Here is a 19229-nt window from a genome sequence, read left to right as displayed (position 1 = left end):
ACGACTCTTAAACTCAATCCCCCTGTTAATGAAAGCCAAAACACCATATGCTTTCTTAACAACCCTGTCCACTTGGGTGGCCATTTTAAGGGATCTATGTATCTGCACACCAAGATCCCTCTGTTCCTCCACGCTGCCAAGAATCCTATCCTTAATCCTGTACTCAGCTTTCAAATTCGACCTTCCAAAATGCATCACCTCGCATTTATCCAGGTTGAACTCCATCTGCCACCTCTCAGCCCATCTCTGCATCCTGTCAATGTCCCGCTGCAGCCTACAACAGCCCTCTACACTGTCAACGACACCTCCGACCTTTGTGTCGTCTGCAAACTTGCTGACCCATCCTTCAATTCCCTCGTCCAAGTCATTAATAAAAATTACAAACAGTAGAGGCCCAAGGACAGAGCCCTGTGGAACCCCACTCACCACTGACTTCCAGGCAGAATATTTTCCTTCTACTACCACTCGCTGTCTTCTGTTGGCCAGCCAATTCTGTATCCAAGCAGCTAAGTTCCCCTGTATCCCATTCCTCCTGACCTTCTGAATGAGGCTTCCATGGGGAACCTTATCAAATGCCTTACTGAAGTCCATATACACCACATCCACAGCTCGACCCTCATCAACCTTTCTAGTCACATCCTCAAAAAACTCGATAAGGTTTGTAAGGCATGACCTACCCCTCACAAAGCCGTGTTGACTGTGTTTTGTCCAAGTATCTTTGGAATAATGGTGTTATGTTCACAATCTTTCAACCTTCTGAGAATTTTCCACAATCTAAGGATTCTTGGAAGATTATCATCAGTGCCTCCATTGTATCTGCAGCTGCGTTCTTCAACATGAGAGGATACAACTCATCACACCCCTTGGATATTTTCTGTACTGATTGGAGTTATGTTTGGAATTCTGTGCAGTGACATTCACTTTTAACAGTTTGCTAAATACTACCAGGAACAGAAATTGTCATCCAGCTGCAACTAAACTAAAGCTTTCAGCACAGAAGGAAGTCTTTCAATTCATTATGAACCTATTAACTCCTGAAAAGGGGAATACAATTTGCCTCAGTCCATAAATGTTCTTTCTCCAACATCCTGAGATGCATTCTCCGTATTTCTTCAAATTTACCACAGAATCTGTTTCACTCACCCTTTCAGCAATACGCATGACAACAAATCGGCATTTTTAGTCCCCCGATAGCCTCCGTTGCACATGTGCATTGTTAGATGATTATTTATTTGTGTGCCTGCTTTTTTGCTCGAATGGATAAAGGTAAATTTCTGTTCTTTTGTCATCAGAACTATTGCCTCCTCACTCTCATCTTCCTTGTTTTATCCTGTGCTGGAATATTTAATTTGTTGACATATCTGAAATATGTTGTTGAATGGATCGGGTTTTGTAACATTGCATTCCCCATAGACCATCTACCGATGCTGTTGCTTGTTCTAACAGTTATTATCTCGCAGAGTGGAAAATGCAGTTTGAAAGCAATGGAACGTTATCGATGAAGAAGTTGATGCATAAATTGCTGCGATCTTCTAAACTACAAACTCACCTTCAATTCTTAATCATCTTACTACTTCCCTTGCAGATGCCTCTGTAGTGAAGGTATATATGCATAAGCAGTTGTTAGCAGTAAGCAGTTCACCATACGAAGGCCTTTGGGTATAGGGTCAGAATGCTATAAGACCTTTCAATTGATGACTTTGCTCTGAGAAATCCCAAGCATGCACCCAAGACTGAAAAGTTGGAAATTGTTCAGCATTTTCTCTTACCTGGTATATGTTGATAAGGTCATTGGCAGACATTTAAAAAGATACGCAATTCCATCCAATTAAAATACAATCTATCTTTCTTTCCGGAATGTAAGAAGAGGAAAAAACATCTATGGCTAAGCAACAAAGTTAAAGATAACTTAGAAGCAAAAACTAAGACAGTATTTTGCAAAAGTCAGTGGCAGGCTAGAGGATTGGGAAACTTCTAAAGACCAAGAGTTTCTAAAAAGAAGTAATAAAAAGAGCAAAGTTTAATTATGAAAGAAAATTAGCACAAAACATAAAAATGGATAGTAAAAGCTTCTATAAGAATATAAAAAGGAAAACAGTAGCTAAAATGGATGTTGGTCCCTGAGATGAGGAGGCTGGCGAGGTAATTATGGTAAACACAGAAATGGCAATGACATCAAGCATTATTTTGCCTCAGTTTTCATGGTGGAGAACACAGAAACCAGCCCAACAGTAAAGGCAATGCAGAGGTTAAAGAAAAAGAGGAATTTAAAACAATCGTCATCACTTGGGAAAAAGTACTGAATAAACTATTGAGATTAAAAGCAGACAAGTCCCCAGAGCCTGACTGCCTATATTGTAGGATCTTGCAGGAAAGCAGCAGTAGAGGCAGTGGATGCACTGGTTAGAAGATTTCATGACTCCCTGGTTTCTGGAAAAGTTCCAAAAAATTGGAAAAATGCAACACTTTAAGGGGTTGTCACAGGGTTCAGTCCTCACTTCAAATTATTTGGGTGTAGGAATAGAACACACTGTAGCCAAATTTGGAGCTGAAACTAAAAAGGTAGGAAAGTGGGTGCAATGAAGAAAAAAAAAGTTTACAAATGGTGATGAAGAGGTGGGCAGAATAGGCCAAAGTTTAGCAGATAGAGATAAAAATGAGAGTGTACCCATTTTTGTCACAGGAATTAAAAAGCAACTTATTATCCAAATGGACAGAAACTTCAAAAGTGCAGAAGGATGTGGGTGTCCTCATGCCTGAATTGCAGAAAGCAAGTATGCAGGTATAATAGGTAGATTTTCTTATTCTCTCATGGGATGAACATTTTTGGCTGGCCAGCATTTGTTTCCCTTCAAGGTAGTGTTGAGCTACCACATTGAACCCCTCCAATACACGTGCTGTAGATGAGCCCACAGTGCTATTAGGGAAGGGATTCCAGGATTTTGAGCCAGCAACCAGCTTAGAGATAAACTTGCATGTTGCGACGTTCCCATGTATCTGTTGCCCTTGTTCATCTAGATATAAGTGCTGGTGGGTTTGGAGGGTATTGTCTAAGGATCTTTGGCAAATTTCTGCAGTACATTTTTTAGGTAGTGAACAGTGCTGCTACAGATTGTCAGCAGTGGAGTGAGTGGATGTTTGTGGATGATGGCATGCAAGTGGGTTGGTTTGTCCTGGATGGTAACAAGCTTGAGTGTTGTTGAATCTGCAGTCTTTCAAGAAAGTGGAGACATTGAAGGGAGAGAGTGAGGTGGTGATTGGGGGTGAAGAAGGGTTGGGGAGATATATGGAGAAGGGAGAGAGACGGAGGGAGGAGGAAGACAAGGGAGTGGGAAAAGAGGCGAACGGGGGAGAGAGATGGAAAGGGAGACAGAGGCACAGAGACAGAGAAGGAGAAAATGGGAAAGAAAGAGAGGGAGGGAAGTGAGGGGGGTGGGTGAGAGTGAGAGGGGGAGGGGAGATAGAGGGTGAGAGGAGAATGGAGGAGTGAGAAGGAAGATCACGAGGGGAAAGAAAGTCCACGAGGGGACAGTGAAAATGCACATGGAGAGACAGAAAAAGATAAAAGGAAGAAAAAGCAAGAAAGAGAAGAGAGAGGGGGAAAGAGACCAAAGAAAAGGGGGAGACCAGTAAAAAAAGGAGTCGGGGGGGAAGAGGAGGTGGGGACAGCGGGGGGAAGACAGTATGTGAGAGTGAGGGGAAAGTAAGGGGAGAGAGAAGACATGCCCCTAATCAATACATGCACCTAATATTCCCTGTGTCAAAGTACATCTGAAAATTCTGCTCAAGTTATTACCAGTTGACACTGATTGCCTTATGGACTTTATTTAGAGTGGCTATTCGGCATTCAGTGACGTTGGTTGGAACTCTTGTAAATAATGAGAGGGATCATTTAGCTTCCATGGCAACTTCCCTCACAGCAATGGACAAGCATATGGACGTACATGGAATAGTGTAGGTTAGATGGGCTTGAGACCAGTATGACAGGTCGGCACAACATCGAGGGCCGAAGGGCCTGTACTGTGCTGTAATGTTCTATGTTCTATGAAGAGGCAGCGGCAATATTTGCACCACGCATTTCCTAATGTTAAAATGTTCACGCAAATTCTGCATAAGTGCCAGATTTTTCTGCTTAATTTGTCCAGAAAATATGACATCAGGACCTGGAATTTTGCCTCTAACAATAAAGTCAACAGTTGTAGTAAGCTGCATATCTTGGTATGCCACAAGCTTTCTTGGTACGATTTGCAAGCTTTCTATGGTGTCTGGAGTTTCTACAACAACAATGTTCTCCCAAGTATAACTCATGATAGAGTTTGAATTATCATTTGAATTATTTACTGCAGTTGATGACCTCCCCTACTTTTGGTCTCTTTGCTGATACATTTGTTGACTTTTTGATCAATACATGCCCCTAATATTCCCTGTGTCAAAGTACATCTGAAAATTCTGCTCAAGTTATTACCAGTTGTCACTGGTTGCCTTATGGACTTTATTTAGAATGGCTATTCTGCATTCAGCGACGTTGGTTGGAACTCTTGTAAATAATGAGAGGGATCATTTAGCTTCCATGGCAACTTCCCTCTCAGCAATGTTAGCATTGAAGCAGTCAGCATGTTTTTTGATCATTTCCCATATGTTCAAAGTATGGTATCTTAGACAGTGCCTCACAGTATTCTCTGGCATTTCACTTCTGCACAGTGTTGAAATGCCAGAGAATGTCTGTTCATTTGCATTGAGAAGCTATTTGTATGGCTGATGTTGAAATGAGAATAGCATTTAAAGCGGTGTAGCCTAACCATGGTGCAGACCCAGAAATGATTTGGTAGCAATGAATGCTAAGAATACAATTTAAAGAGGAATGTCTTGTGACTATCAAATCCAGATGCGGCTAATGCTCTGATCTGCTGTCAGGGATCTCTTGCAGCAAGGTTTATTACAAAAACTGTTTGTGCCTCAGCATTTACAATACCAACAAAATTCAAATAGTCTCAGAGATAATGGGAACTGCAGATGCTGGAGATTCCAAGATAATAAAATGTGAGGCTGGATGAACACAGCAGGCCAAGCAGCATCTCAGGAGCACAAAAGCTGACGTTTCGGGCCTAGACCCTTCATCAGAGAGGGGGATGGGGGGAGGGGACTGGAATAAATAGGGAGAGAGGGGGAGGCGGACCGAAGATGGAGAGTAAAGAAGATAGGTGGAGAGGGTGTAGGTCAGTCCAGGGAAGACGGACAGGTCAAGGAGGTGGGATGAGGTTAGTAGGTAGCTGGGGGTGCGGCTTGGGGTGGGAGGAAGGGATGGGTGAGAGGAAGAACCGGTTAGGGAGGCAGAGACAGGTTGGACTGGTTTTGGGATGCAGTGGGTGGGGGGGAAGAGCTGGGCTGGTTGTGTGGTGCAGTGGGGGGAGGGGATGAACTGGGCTGGTTTAGGGATGCAGTGGGGGAAGGGGAGATTTTGAAACTGGTGAAGTCCACATTGATACCATATGGCTGCAGGGTTCCCAGGCGGAATATGAGTTGCTGTTCCTGCAACCTTCGGGTGGCATCATTGTGGCAGTGCAGGAGGCCCATGATGGACATGTCATCAAGAGAATGGGAGGGGGAGTGGAAATGGTTTGCGACTGGGAGGTGCAGTTGTTTGTTGCGAACTGAGCGGAGGTGTTCTGCAAAGCGGTCCCCAAGCCTCCGCTTGGTTTCCCCAATGTAGAGAAAGCCGCACCGGGTACAGTGGATGCAGTATACCACATTGGCAGATGTGCAGGTGAACCTCTGCTTAATGTGGAATGTCATCTTGGGGCCTGGGATGGGGGTGAGGGAGGAGGTGTGGGGACAAGTGTAGCATTTCCTGCGGTTGCAGGGGAAGGTGCCGGGTGTGGTGGGGTTGGAGGGCAGTGTGGAGCGAACAAGGGAGTCACGGAGAGAGTGGTCTCTCCGGAAAGCAGACAGGGGTGGGGATGGAAAAATGTCTTGGGTGGTGGGGTCGGATTGTAAATGGCGGAAGTGTCGGAGGATAATGCGTTGTATCCGGAGGTTGGTAGGGTGGTGTGTGAGAACGAGGGGGATCCTCTTGGGGCGGTTGTGGCGGGGGCGGGGTGTGAGGGATGTGTCGCGGGAAATGCGGGAGACGCGGTCAAGGGCGTTCTCAATCACCGTGGGGGGGAAGTTGCGGTCCTTAAAGAACTTGGACATCTGGGATGTGCGGGAGTGGAATGTCTTATCGTGGGAGCAGATGCGGCGGAGGCGGAGGAATTGGGAATAGGGGATGGAATTTTTGCAGGAGGGTGGGTGGGAGGAGGTGTATTCTAGGTAGCTGTGGGAGTCGGTGGGCTTGAAATGGACATCAGTTACAAGCTGGTTGCCTGAGATGGAGACTGAGAGGTCCAGGAAGGTGAGGGATGTGCTGGAGATGGCCCAGGTGAACTGAAGGTTGGGGTGGAAGGTGTTGCTGTTCATTCCCATTTATCTTTCCCAAGCCACGATGACCATAGCAGGATGGTCGTGTCTCACGATCTGCATCAGCTCTTGTGTTGAAAAGCCCCTGTAAATTCAAACTATCTATCTTAGGAATTCTGTTATTTGCAGTGCCATGTGCCTCGTAAAACTTGTCTTTTGCCTCGATGAAAACATGAAAAAGGTTGTGGAAGACAACGCTACAGCACAGTTATTCATGAGGTTTTTTATAACCTGTGGGATGACAGCATCACTGGCTGGCCAGCATTTAGTTGCCCTTTACAGGAGGGTGTGAGCTGCCTTCCTGAACCGCTGCAGTCCTCCTGCTGTAGGTTGACCTACAGTGCCCTTAGGAGGGAATTCCAGGATTTTGGCCCAGCAACAGTGAAGGACTCAGTTAAAGATATGAGACAGATAGGAAGAATGTGGCCTGAAATATTTCACGAGAAGATTCTATTACTACGAGTAGAGTTTCCTTGCAGCACAGCCTATACCTTGCTCATGCACTTGCTCTGTACTTTTCCCTGCCAGATGAATATATATCATTTTTTCTTCAGTGATCCATTCTCAACAGACTTGGCGCCTTGCAGAGAAACTTACACCCAGGTTCAGCTGCAGGAGGTCAAAATTCGTAAGATAATAAAGAGTGAAGCTGGATGAACACCGCTGGCCAAGCAGCATCTCAGGAGCACAAAAGCTGATGTTTTGGGCCTAGACCCTTCATCAGAGAGGCTCTCTGATGAAGGGTCTAGGCCCGAAACGTCAGCTTTTGTGCTCCTGAGATGCTGCTTGGCCTGCTGTGTTCATCCAGCTTCACACTTTGTTATCTTGGATTCTCCAGCATCTGTAGTTCCCATTATCTCAAAATTTGTAAGCTTTAGTTTGGGGTTGTGAGACAACCAGCTTCCATATGTTCCCATGAGAAAGCACAGCTGGGGATTTGCCTAAAAGCTGTGAAATCAGAGGCCAGAAACACATTTGGCTCCCTTTGTTCACATTGCTGCTTGCCAGTGGTACAGCCCAAAAATGAGATGCAAACTAGCACATTGAAGCAAGAATCTACTAGGTCTGTCTTGACTCAGTCACTCACTAAATGCATCATATCGACACACTGGACACAAACCTGTGCTATGAGTCAACATAATTATTAACTATTTGGTGAAACAAAATTTAAACGCTAGTTACCTAATAAAAGTATGTATTTTACCATTATGTTGAAGGGTTTACTTTGATGTTAAGAAATTATAACCGAAAATCAACAGGGTTAAAACTTCAATGTCATTTGTACCATCATCATTGGTTTGCTTTATTTTCTGAGCATAGGCATTTTAGGGCTCAGCTTCCAAATTTATAAATCCTATCAAGGAGATCAGAAAATAGCAAATGTAGCCAAATTTTTAATACAGACTGTCAATCAGTAAAGATCCACAAAAGTAGTCAGATGGAATTATAGTGAAAGAAACATTGAGGTAATTCAAGACTATTTGAGACAAAGTGCCATTGTTCATTTTTAGGGAATTATTCATCAGAACAAGGAGTTACACACAGTTTCCAGTTATTTAAAATATTCTTTATACAATTCAAGTTACTGACCACTCACTCAAGAAAATTTCATGCAACAACTGAGGGCAGCACGGTGGCTCAGTGGTTAGCACTGCTGCCTCACTGCACCAAGGACCTGGGTTCAATTCTACCCTTGGGCTGTGCAGAGTTTGCACATTCTCCTTGTGTCTGTGTGTGTTTCCACCAGGTGCTCGAGTTTTGTCCCAAATTCCAAAGATGTGCAGGGTAGGTGGATTGGCCAGGCTAAAATTGCCCATAGTGCTTAGGTTATGTGGGTTAGACATGGGAATGAGTCTGGGTGGGATGCTCTGTGGGGGCTGGCAGGGCTCTGTGGACTTGTTGGGCTGAATAACCTGTTTCCACAATATTGTAGGGATTCTAACTGCTTTCCTCCTCAAAACAATTTGTGGCAACAGAGAACAGTACAACACAGTACAGGCCTTTTGGCTCACGATGTTGTGCTGACCTATTATCCTACTAAGGTCAATCTACCCTGCATACCCTACATTTTACTATCCTCCATGTGCCTATCCAAGACTCGCTTAAAAGTCTCTAAAGTATCTGACTCCGCTATCACTGCCGGCAGTGCATATGACATGCCCTCCACTCTCTGCATAAAGAACCTACCTCTGACATCTCCCCTATACCTTCCTCCAAACACCTTAAAATTATGCCCCCTCGTAATAGTCATTTCCACCCTGGAAAAAAGTCTCTGACTATTCGCTCCATCTATGCCTCTCATCATCTTGTAAATCTCTATCAAGTCACCTCTTTCACTCCAATGAAAAAAGCTCTAACTCCCTCAACAGCTGACCACTGTCAAGTAGCAAGGGAACTAGTTGGTTATACCAGCTATTTCCACCAAATCTCCTGATGATATCTCGCCATCAACCTCAATACAGATCTAGATATCAACTATGCCCAGTGGGCATGCTGGGCAGCAGGTAGAAACAATAGTCCTCTGATGAAGACCTTTGCATGTATTCAAATCATACATACCTAGTAAGTACAAGGCAGGAGCTGCACACCTTGGTGCTATCATCAACAAATTTTACTCTGTCTCATGATAATTTTACCCCGGCTCAGTTAATAGTTTCTGACCACTATGTTAGAAATTCTGGTTTTCGAATTCCCCTCAAATACCTGTGCTCAAGTTCCCAGTATGATACAGTACCAAAGGAGTTCTGCACTGTCAGTCAGAGGTGACATTTTCAGATAAAATAAAAAACCAAGGTCCTGACAACTGTTTCTCCAGAAGTAAAATATCCCACCAAACTGTTTCAAGACCAGTAGAGTTATTCCTGATTATTCATGTTATTGACAACATCTAACCAGCTTTGTATTACAGAATTAATATTAAACCACAGTGTTTTAATTACATCCAAAATTGATATACACAGAGCCAAAGCACTTAGCAGTACCTTTACTTCTAAAGCCATGTTCACTGTATCCTATGGTATATAATTATGAATACTCAAGTGTTTTTCGTTCACTACAAACAGGAGCTAATGCAAGATAGTTTACAAATCAAGCAATTACTTCAGAAGTAACAAACTGTCTTTCAAGCAAAACACCCAGAAAACAGAACACTGTTTTCTTGAATCACAACTATAAGAACAATAATACATATCTGAACTCTTATCAATTGATCTAGTTTTTCTTCAGAATCTTCAAGACATGATTCCTGTTCTGATCCTTCATGTCAGTCACAATTCTAATTCAATTACCTGCTCCAATTCACCTTTTTAACTGATCAAAGTGAGGTGAAAGCCCAGAATGAGTTTCCTGCTGCTCTCATCATCATTTATAATGATCAATCAAGCATCTGATCAAGGAATATGTTGAGCAAGAGTGCAAAATGGACACTATCTACTATACCATAGTGTAACATATGCATTATTGGACCAATCAATTAAAGGATTCTTTGGTTGCCCAAATTTCTTTCTTCTTCTTATCCAAATCCTTAAATTCAATATTAAACTTACATGTTTGCCCTCTTCCATTAATGTTCCTTGCTCCAAAACGGCATTTTCCTCTGATTCAGCTTTCAAGGTGTAGTTAGACTCATCTTCTGGAAGAGAGACAGCTTCTACAGTGCAGCTTCCAACAGATTTTGCAGTCACGTGCTCAGGGACATCTGAAGAATTTTGAGCCAGTTCCAATGCCTGTCCTACTGGAAAAAGAAAAAGTACAATTAGAAGAATCACCAAGAAATTAAAGTAACACTATAATATATTGATAATAATTGCAGAACTTGTTTCTAACCATACTAGCAATTTCACACGTAGAGCTGTAAAATAATGCCTTCTACAATCAAATCAAAGGCAACTCAAAGTATTTTCCAGGCAAAGTAGCATTTCTGAAATGTAATAAACTGCTGCAACATAGGGAACATTTTCTAAGCTCTCTCAAAAAGCAATGTCATTATAACCACTGATAAATGTTAGCCTTATTAAAGGACTCCAGTTAAAATCTCATTCTTTAAGAAACTCACATAAAACTATAAACGTAGCTCATTTGTCAACTTAAAACCAAAAACTGAAGAGATATCACAAGGAGTTAAGTTCCCGTCATATCAAGCAAAAAGCAATGCAAAGCACTCTTCTCTGGTTTTCCCTTTCATAAATATCTAGGTAAATCTTCAAAAAAAGTCAAGTCCATTAAGACTCTTCCGCAGAACTCTTTTGAAGAATCATACCAGACTTGAAACATTAACTCTGCTTCTTTCTACACAAATGCTGCCAGACCTGCTGATTTATCCAGCATTATGTGCACTTGTTTCAGATTTCCCTCATCCGTAGTATTTTGCATTTATTCACAAATAATCTAACTGGTGTGTGACAATTCAAGCTCTAAGCTCTTCTCTTCCACAAAAACTCATTATTCTAGGTCCTCATACATAATATGGAGACTGTAAGATGAGGTTCACTAAAGTTTCCAGAAGCAAGAAGCTCTGAAAAGAACTATAAAACACCAGATCTTCTTTTCAAAACCTATATACTTCATTACTGATTAGGTACATGGCACCTCATTTGTTACTGAAATGTCCACATTTAGAAGTCAAGTTAAAAGAATCCTTCACAAGTGAAATAGCAGATTTTCATGGAGGGAAGTATATTTCCACATAAAAGTGCTTTATGATGATTACATTTCCATAATTGTAGCAACTGAAGTACATTAAACACTGTCAACTTCACTTATGCTGGTCAGAGTGCCTTTCTGAGCAAACAAAATTTTAGACAAGTGTACACCAACCAGCGTTCAGAATTTCAGAGGAAGACAAAATACCTGATATGCTATAGAACATGAATGCGTTAAATCCACTTACAGGGGCTTGTGTGCTAGCTGAGGTGTCAGTTCCACACTCACACCAACAGTGAAAGTCTTTAATGCACAACAAAATGAATTGTGAATTCCAAGCTGTCAGTTCAGTTCCAGCTATTAAACTGAAGCAAACACAGCCAAGGGCCCCCTTACAGTAATCCTGAGTAGATGAGGTGAAATTGGATCAGAGAGAGGGCCACCATTTTATATTGTAATTTTCATACTGAACAGAGTCCACTGTAAATGTGGAACAAAGATGAGGTGAGGTGAAGTGAGAGTGACAGCCCTTGACAAGACTGCATTCAACTAAGTATCATCGATGAGTCAGAGCAAAACTGGAATCAATGTGTATCAAGGGCAAATTCTCCACTGGCTGGAGTCACGCCTGGCACACAGGAAGATGGCTGTGGTTTTTGAGGTCAGTCATCTCAACAGGAGTTCCTCAGGGTAGTGCCCTAGGCACAACCATCATCAGCTGCTTCATCAATGACCATCCCTCCATAAAAATGTCAGAAAGGGGAACGTTCACTGATGATGAAGCAACGTTCAGCACCATTCGCAACTCCTTTGATACTGAAGCAGTCTATGTTCAAATGCAACAAGATCTGGACAATATTAAGCTTAGGCTGACAAGCAGCAAATAATATTCACATCATATGATGCCAGGCAATGACTATCTCCAGGACAAAACAGCCTGCTTGATTAGCACCACAGCCACAATCATCCACTCTCTCCATCCTGACGCTCAGTAGCAGCAGTGTACCTACAAGATACACTGCAGAAATTCACCACAGATCCTTAACAGCTCCTTCTACCACCACTTCCATCTAGATGGACATGAACGGCAGATACAAGGGAACACCACCACCTGCAGGTTCCTCTCTGAGCCACTTGTCATCCTGACTTGGAAATATATCACCTTTCCTTCACCATCGCTGGATCAAAATCCTAGAATTCCCTCCCTAACAACATTGTGGGTCTACTCACAGCAGGTGGATTGCAGCAGTTCAAGCCGGCAGCTCACCACCTCCTTATTGAAGGCAGCTAGATGCAGACACCTACAACCCATGAATGAATTAAAAAGAAATTAACAAAAAGTAAGTAATTTACATGACACCTTACCAGGATGTCCCAAAACATACATCACAAGTCCTCTAATAGCAATGATCTGCTAATGCTTGTTAAAATGAGGAATCCTGACAAATACATGAAAAGAATTTTCAGATTCAAAGCACCACCAACCTATTTATTTCCCATCAATGAAGCAGTAAATGGAAAAACCAAAAAAAAACGCAGATGCTGTAAATCAGAAATCAAAACAGAAACTGCTGGAAAAGCTCAGCCAGTCTGACAGCACCTATGGAGACAAATCAGAGTTAACATTTCGGGTCGAGCAACCCTTCCTCAGAATTGATGGTAGATAGCAAAATACCAGAAGCAGCAAATGGGCTTTGTAAAATGTCATCTTTCAGTCGAGACCTTTGAACTGAGCTGTCAGTCAAGATTACATGTTGAAGTGCAGGAGTTGTGCTTGAATTCAACAAGCACGTGTGTGATCAACTAATTCAAGTTGACACTGTGCATCACTGCAAAGACTGAGCTCGTGGCAATTTTAAAAAAGAGCATTTTACACAAGAATTTAACCTCCTTTAAATTGTGTTTTGTGATGCTGCATGAGGATACACTGTAAAAGACTTTCTTCATAGCCACATCAGTGATGTTATAGATGAAAAATTCTAACATCAAAACAAGTTAGAGTCAATGGAATAGAGGATAAATGTATCACCATGGGTAAAGGAAGAAGGTGGTTAGCCATCAAGAAGTACAGTATACATAAATGGGTTATTTTCAGGTTGGCAAGATGCAATGAGTGGAATGCACAGGTACAGTGCTTGGACCTCAACTACTTACAATCTGTCAATGATGGGTCTAAAATAGCTGTTGACACAAAGGTAGTAAAGCCAGTTGTGAAGAGGCACAAGAAACTGCAAAGTGACACAATAAGTTAACAGATAGTAAAAGATTTGATAGATGCAGTGTAATGTGGAAAAGTGTGAACATGCCTAACCTGCCAGGAAGAACAGAAATACAGCACATTATCTAAATGTAGAGAAACTACAGAATCTGCAGTGCAGAGGACATCACAAAAAGTCAGTCTGCAGATATACTGAACAATTAGGAAGGCACATGGAATGTCGATGTTTATTGTAAGGGAAATTGAACAAAAAGAATGGGTATTTTGCAGTCATTGTACAAGGTATTGGTGAGATCACAGCTTAGGCTGACAAGCAGCAAATAATATTCACATCATATGATGCCAGGCAATGACTATCTCCAGGACAAAACAGCCTGCTTGATTAGCACCACAGCCACAATCATCCACTCTCTCCATCCTCACGCTCAGTAGCAGCATACTGTATATACAGTTGCTTCCTAGATTCAAACCATCCTGACTGCGGATTTATATCACCATTTCTTCACTATCTTTTTACATTGCCATTCAGTCATGGGATATTAGCTTCACTGACCATAAGAAGCAGGAGCAAAAGTTTCTAATTTCATCCATCAAGTCAGCTTCATTATTCAATGAAATCATGACTGATCTGATAACCCTCAACTCCACTTTCTTGCCTTATCCCAGAATTCTTGCCCCCTTGCTGGCTAAAAATCTGTCTATGTCAACCTTGGCTATATTTAAGCACCTAGCCTCGACAGACCTCTGCAGTAAAGAATACTACAGACTGTTTTTCTTTCAGAGGGTTGACATTTTCCTCATATCTGAAGTAAATGGCTGACTACCTAGTCTGAGGTTATGCCCTCTGACCCTAGACTCTCCCACAGTGGGAAACATATCCACCCTGTCAAGTCTATGAAGAATTTTTTTTGCATTTCAATTAGTTCTCTTTCTTCTAAACTCTAATGAGGACAAGTCTAACCTACTCAACCTTTGAACACAAGAAAATCATTTAACTTCCTATAACACACTTTCCCCATTTTAAAATAATATTCAGCCCTTCTATTACCTGTTCTATACTCCTCTATACTCTGTATTTGCCAGATGACTGCAACTCCGGCAACATCCTAGAAGCTTGATATGTTCTAGGACAAAGACACACACACACACAGCAGTGCATGCCATCTCCAAGACAAAATGCAGAAACTCACAGAGGCTCCTGAGAAAGCATTTTCTAAATCCATGGCCATAGCTATCTGGAAGGATAAGGACAGCAAATACACGGGAACATTGCTACCTGCACGTTCCCCTCCAAGCCACTCGCCGTCCTGATTTGGAAACATATCACCATTCCTCTGGATCAGGGTCAAAGTCCTGGAACTCCCTTCTTAACAGCATTATGTATGCATCTGCACCAAATGGACTGCAGCAGTTCAGGAAGGCAGCTCACCATACCTTCTCAAAAGCAATGGCGGATAAGCAATGATTACCCAGCCAGCAAGACCCACATCTCCTGAATTTTTTAAAATAACAAATTTAATTTTGTGAGGAGTTATATTAGACTCAAAACATTAACTCCATTTTATTCTCCATAGATAAAGCCATACCTACTGAGTTTCACCTGTGGTCTGTTTTTATTAATGTACAGGTTGGCTTTGGATTACCACAGAACAATGATGTTTCAAAACAGAAAAAAATCACTTATTAACATATCTGGAACTCATTTAAAACAAGGGTAAGAGTTTATTGTAGACTTTACAGTAGATCAGGAAGAGTCATGCTATTGCAGTGTTACAACGAGCTCTTTCCATTCTGATCTGCCCAAAAAGTAACTGAAGGTTACTTTATTGTTTGATAACATACATGTTATTTTATATTTCATTGCCTTTCAATAAAAACTTTAAAACTAAAGTTACAGGAATACATAATTAAATATGTTTCCCTGGACAATATCTCAAATCCCCAGCCAAGCCACTTATCTACACGGGTGCTTACTTCAGGAATTATGCCTTGAATACCTCAATTCAATATTCATGCTCATTTTCCCCTTGAGTGCTTCAAATCAAGCGCCAAAGATCTGCATTTCTCTACATCTGAAAAGACCACATGCAACCATTGGCATTTTTCACTTGAATTCAATATTGCTGGTACTTGATCAAAATATCCTGTTCACTGTTTATACAAGTTTACTTTTGGCATATATTACTTAAGAAGAAATCTAATGCCAAGATTGCATGATACCTGTACTTTCACATGATACAAAGTCAGCAGAAAATACTTGCATTGAAAATAAGCATTCCCTCAGTAATAACTGAAAATATTCCAATACCAACTCTTTCAACCCACAGTATCAACAATACTCATTGCAATATTCTACCAAGCGGAGGCTTGGGGACCGCTTTGCAGAACACCTCCGCTCAGTTCGCAATAAACAACTGCACCTCCCAGTCGCAAACCATTTCCAATCCCCCTCCCATTCTTTAGATGACATGTCCATCATGGACCTCCTGCAGTGCCAAAATGATGCCACCCAAAGGATGCAGGAACAGCAACTCATATTCCGCTTGGGAACCCTGCAGCACAATGGTATCAATGTGGACTTTACCAGCTTCAAAATCTCCCCTTCCCCCACCGCATCCCAAAACCAGCCCAGTTCATCCCCTCCCGCTACTGCACCACACAACCAGCCCAGCTCTTCCCCTCCACCCACTGCATCCCAAAACCAGTCCAGCCTGTCTCTGCCTCCCTAACTTGTTCTTCCTCTCACCCATCCCTTCCTCCCACCCCAAGCCGTACCTCCATCTCCTACCTACTAACCTCATCCCACCTCCTTGACCTGTCCGTCTTCTCTGGACTGACCTATCCCCTCCCTACCTCCCCACCTATACTGTCCTCTCTACCTATCTTCTTTTCTCTCCATCTTCGGTCCGCCTCCCCCCTCTCCCTATTTATTCCAGAACCCTCACCTCATCCCCCTCTCTGATGAAGGGTCTAGGCCCAAAACGTCAGCTTTTGTGCTCCTGAGATGCTGCTGGGCCTACTGTGTTCATCCAGCCTCACATTTTATTATCTTGGATTCTCCAGCATCTGCAGTTCCCATTATCACTGTTACAATATTCTCCATTAGTTTCATTTTAGACCATAAGACCATAAGAGTGGAAGTAAGGCCATTCGGCCCATCAAGTCCACTCCGCCATTTAAATCATGGCTGATGGGCATTTCAACTCCACTTTCCTGCACTCTCCCCATAGCCTTTGATTTTGGACTATCATGTGGCCATACAACATGCCTTGCAGCAGAGATGGATGGAATTTTCTTTCTTCTGATCCATTAATGTAATGCCAATGTTGACTAAGAATTAAATACATCCAAATTGTGAATAATTACTACTTTAAGCTAAACAATTGAAAATCTTGTCAAAGTATTGTAGTGAATCAGTCCAAGACTCTTCTAAGATGAAACTTTTAGTCCTAGATAGACTTTGATATAACTACATTGAATTTCCACAAGAGCAATAAGTTTTCAGTTTATTTAAGAGTTAGAACTGACTGGAAATAGCCAAAATTAATTTTATTAATATAAGTTTGTCAATTTAATTAAGATAGGTGTAACTTAGTTATCATACAGCCATTCTTTTCTGGCCCATTTACTGAGAGAATCCCAGTGAGCAGACATGTGAATGGTGGCAGTGTAGTTTGAGAGAAGATACATACAAAAACTGAGAAGAGAAATGCTCAGTCCAGTACAGCTGACTAAAGAGGCTAAAACTAACACAACCCAGCACTTGATCTATGGTATATAGATGTTGGGAATTTAACAGAGGGAAAACATAATGCTCTTTATTATGTATAAGTATCCAGATTTTGAGAAAGAATGGCTATAAGTGAATGTCACTAATTTGGCTCATTATCTGATAACTCAATGACATATGTCTCATTGTTCGACTTGAAACTCAGTAACAGTGTATTGACAGGTATATAGGCCATACATGCCAAAGGCATGCATATCATATCAAACAGCATATCCCTTTGGCTCTCAGCAACAAGAAAGATAACGACTATACCCAATCAGCCTGTACTTACAACTGTGTCCAACATTTGCAGGATAATCCTAAATATATAATGAATTATGTTAACAAGAAATATAGGATTACCACTCAGACTTGCAGTGTGGCTCACTTGCCTAGAAGCTACATATATTAATACACATTGCCTTGTTATTTGCCAACAGAAAGAACATGAACACACATTGTCAATACAATGTGGAACTGGAGGAACACAGCTGATCAAGCGGCATCAGAGGAACAGGACAGTCAATATTTCAGGTCTAGACCCTTCATTAGTACAGTCCCGATGTCCTAATGAAGGGTCTAGGCCCAAAATGTGAACTCTCCTGCTCCTCTGATGCTGCCTGACCTGCTGTGTTCCTCCAGATCCACAATTTATTGACTCCGACTTCAGCATCTGCAGTTCTTGCTATCTCCAAGTGACTTATAACCCCACTGCGAAGCCTCTTCCAAGGATGCCCACCTTGAAGAAGTTGCCTTCCTCCCACCAGAAAGACCTCAGTTAATCTCTCACCCACTGCAACCCACTGGGATTTCCTCCACCCTGAAAATCTTTGACCACATACTGAAACAAACCCATTACTAAAGCCACACCTGCTTTCTCAGTACCTACCTACATAATCGGCTCATTCCCAATGCACTCCGAACAACATTCAGACGACCCCAGTTTGGCCCGAACCGTGGCACCTGTTACCTCCAATACATCTAGAGCCTCCAAAAATGATTTTCTCTGCAGATCCTCAGCTCCACACTCGCAGCCATGCGCTGGCATCTTCTGGCAGTAGAGTCAACCATATCCCATCTGAGGGCCTCTCTCTACCAGACCTGCAAGGGACGTCTCTGTTTTTCATTCTGTACAGGATCTACACCATCAATCAAAACATTTTTTTCCAGCCTATCGGATATCAAGGATCGTAAGTACACCAAACTCCCTTCCTCCAAACACAGGCCTCCTCCACCACCCACACTCCAACCCTATCCAGGACCTCTCTTAATTTGTCCGGTGCCATTAACCATGCGATCACCTCAGAGTCCTGATTAAAGGTCTGGACCTGAAATGTTAACTCTCCTGCTCCTCTGCTGCCTGACCTGCTGTGTTCTGCCACTCCACACTGTATTGACTCTGAGTCCAGCATCTGCAATTCTTGCTTTATCCATGAACACACATTGCATGGTTAAAAAGTTGAAGATATGGCTTCCATCATCTTCTTCCACATATTTTTCATAAATATCATGGCCTCCAAAATGACAAAGTGTGAAGGTGGATGAACACAGCAGGCCAGGCAGCATCTCAGGAGCACATTGTGCTCCTGAGATGCTGCCTGGCCTGCTGTGTTCATCCAGCTTCACACTTTGTCATCTTGGATTCTCCAGCATCTGCAGTTCCCATTATCTTTGGCCTCTAAAATGGTTGAGTTATACTCTTGCTTTTTCTCGAAAGACTTGATAATCTCAGAGATCAGGTACAACTGATAGTTCAATTTTTGGATTCCTCAACAAAATCAGTGACAGCTATTCATTGGTTCATTACTCAAAGCAATGCCCTCACCAGAGTTGTCTTTTTGATTTAATACGCAAACAAAAAATGAAGTCACCATAGTCCCAGAGGACCACTGGGCTGCTCCTTCACTGGAGAGACACCACTGATGGTGGTTTAACCTGTGTTTCTCCACACCTCAGGTAAGGGGAGGTGTTGAAAAGTTGGGACCTTCATGGTAACCTCAGCCTGACAGATAACTTTCAAATCAGCATTAATGGATGCATTCGCTAAAACGATGCTTTGATCAGATTCCAATGGCCAACCAATCAACATTCTTCTCTCATGCAGTATAACTGTTTAACTTTTATTCTTATAAATTTTCTGTCACG

The 19229-nt window shown here is 42.2% G+C and overlaps 1 protein-coding gene across 4 annotated transcripts in view; it reads right to left on the bottom strand.

The window, feature by feature from the left end:
- LOC125460864 (coiled-coil domain-containing protein 91-like) overlaps positions 1–19229 on the bottom strand; it is a 180848-nt gene that overhangs the window by 148415 nt on the left and 13204 nt on the right. For 3 of the 4 annotated variants that reach the window (XM_048548999.1, XM_059652244.1, XM_048549000.1), the window contains exon 5: positions 10002–10189. In XM_048548999.1, coding sequence (XP_048404956.1) covers positions 10002–10189 — 188 coding nt within the window. The remainder of the gene's footprint in view (positions 1–10001; positions 10190–19229) is intronic. The other variant, XM_048549001.1, reaches the window with a different exon arrangement.

The sequence above is a fragment of the Stegostoma tigrinum genome, chromosome 18 (assembly GCF_030684315.1).
Source record: "Stegostoma tigrinum isolate sSteTig4 chromosome 18, sSteTig4.hap1, whole genome shotgun sequence".
In the NCBI taxonomy this organism is placed as follows: Eukaryota; Metazoa; Chordata; class Chondrichthyes; order Orectolobiformes; family Stegostomatidae; genus Stegostoma; species Stegostoma tigrinum.
Note: the sequence above shows the minus strand (reverse complement) of the source record. Positions and strands in the feature narration are given on the sequence as shown.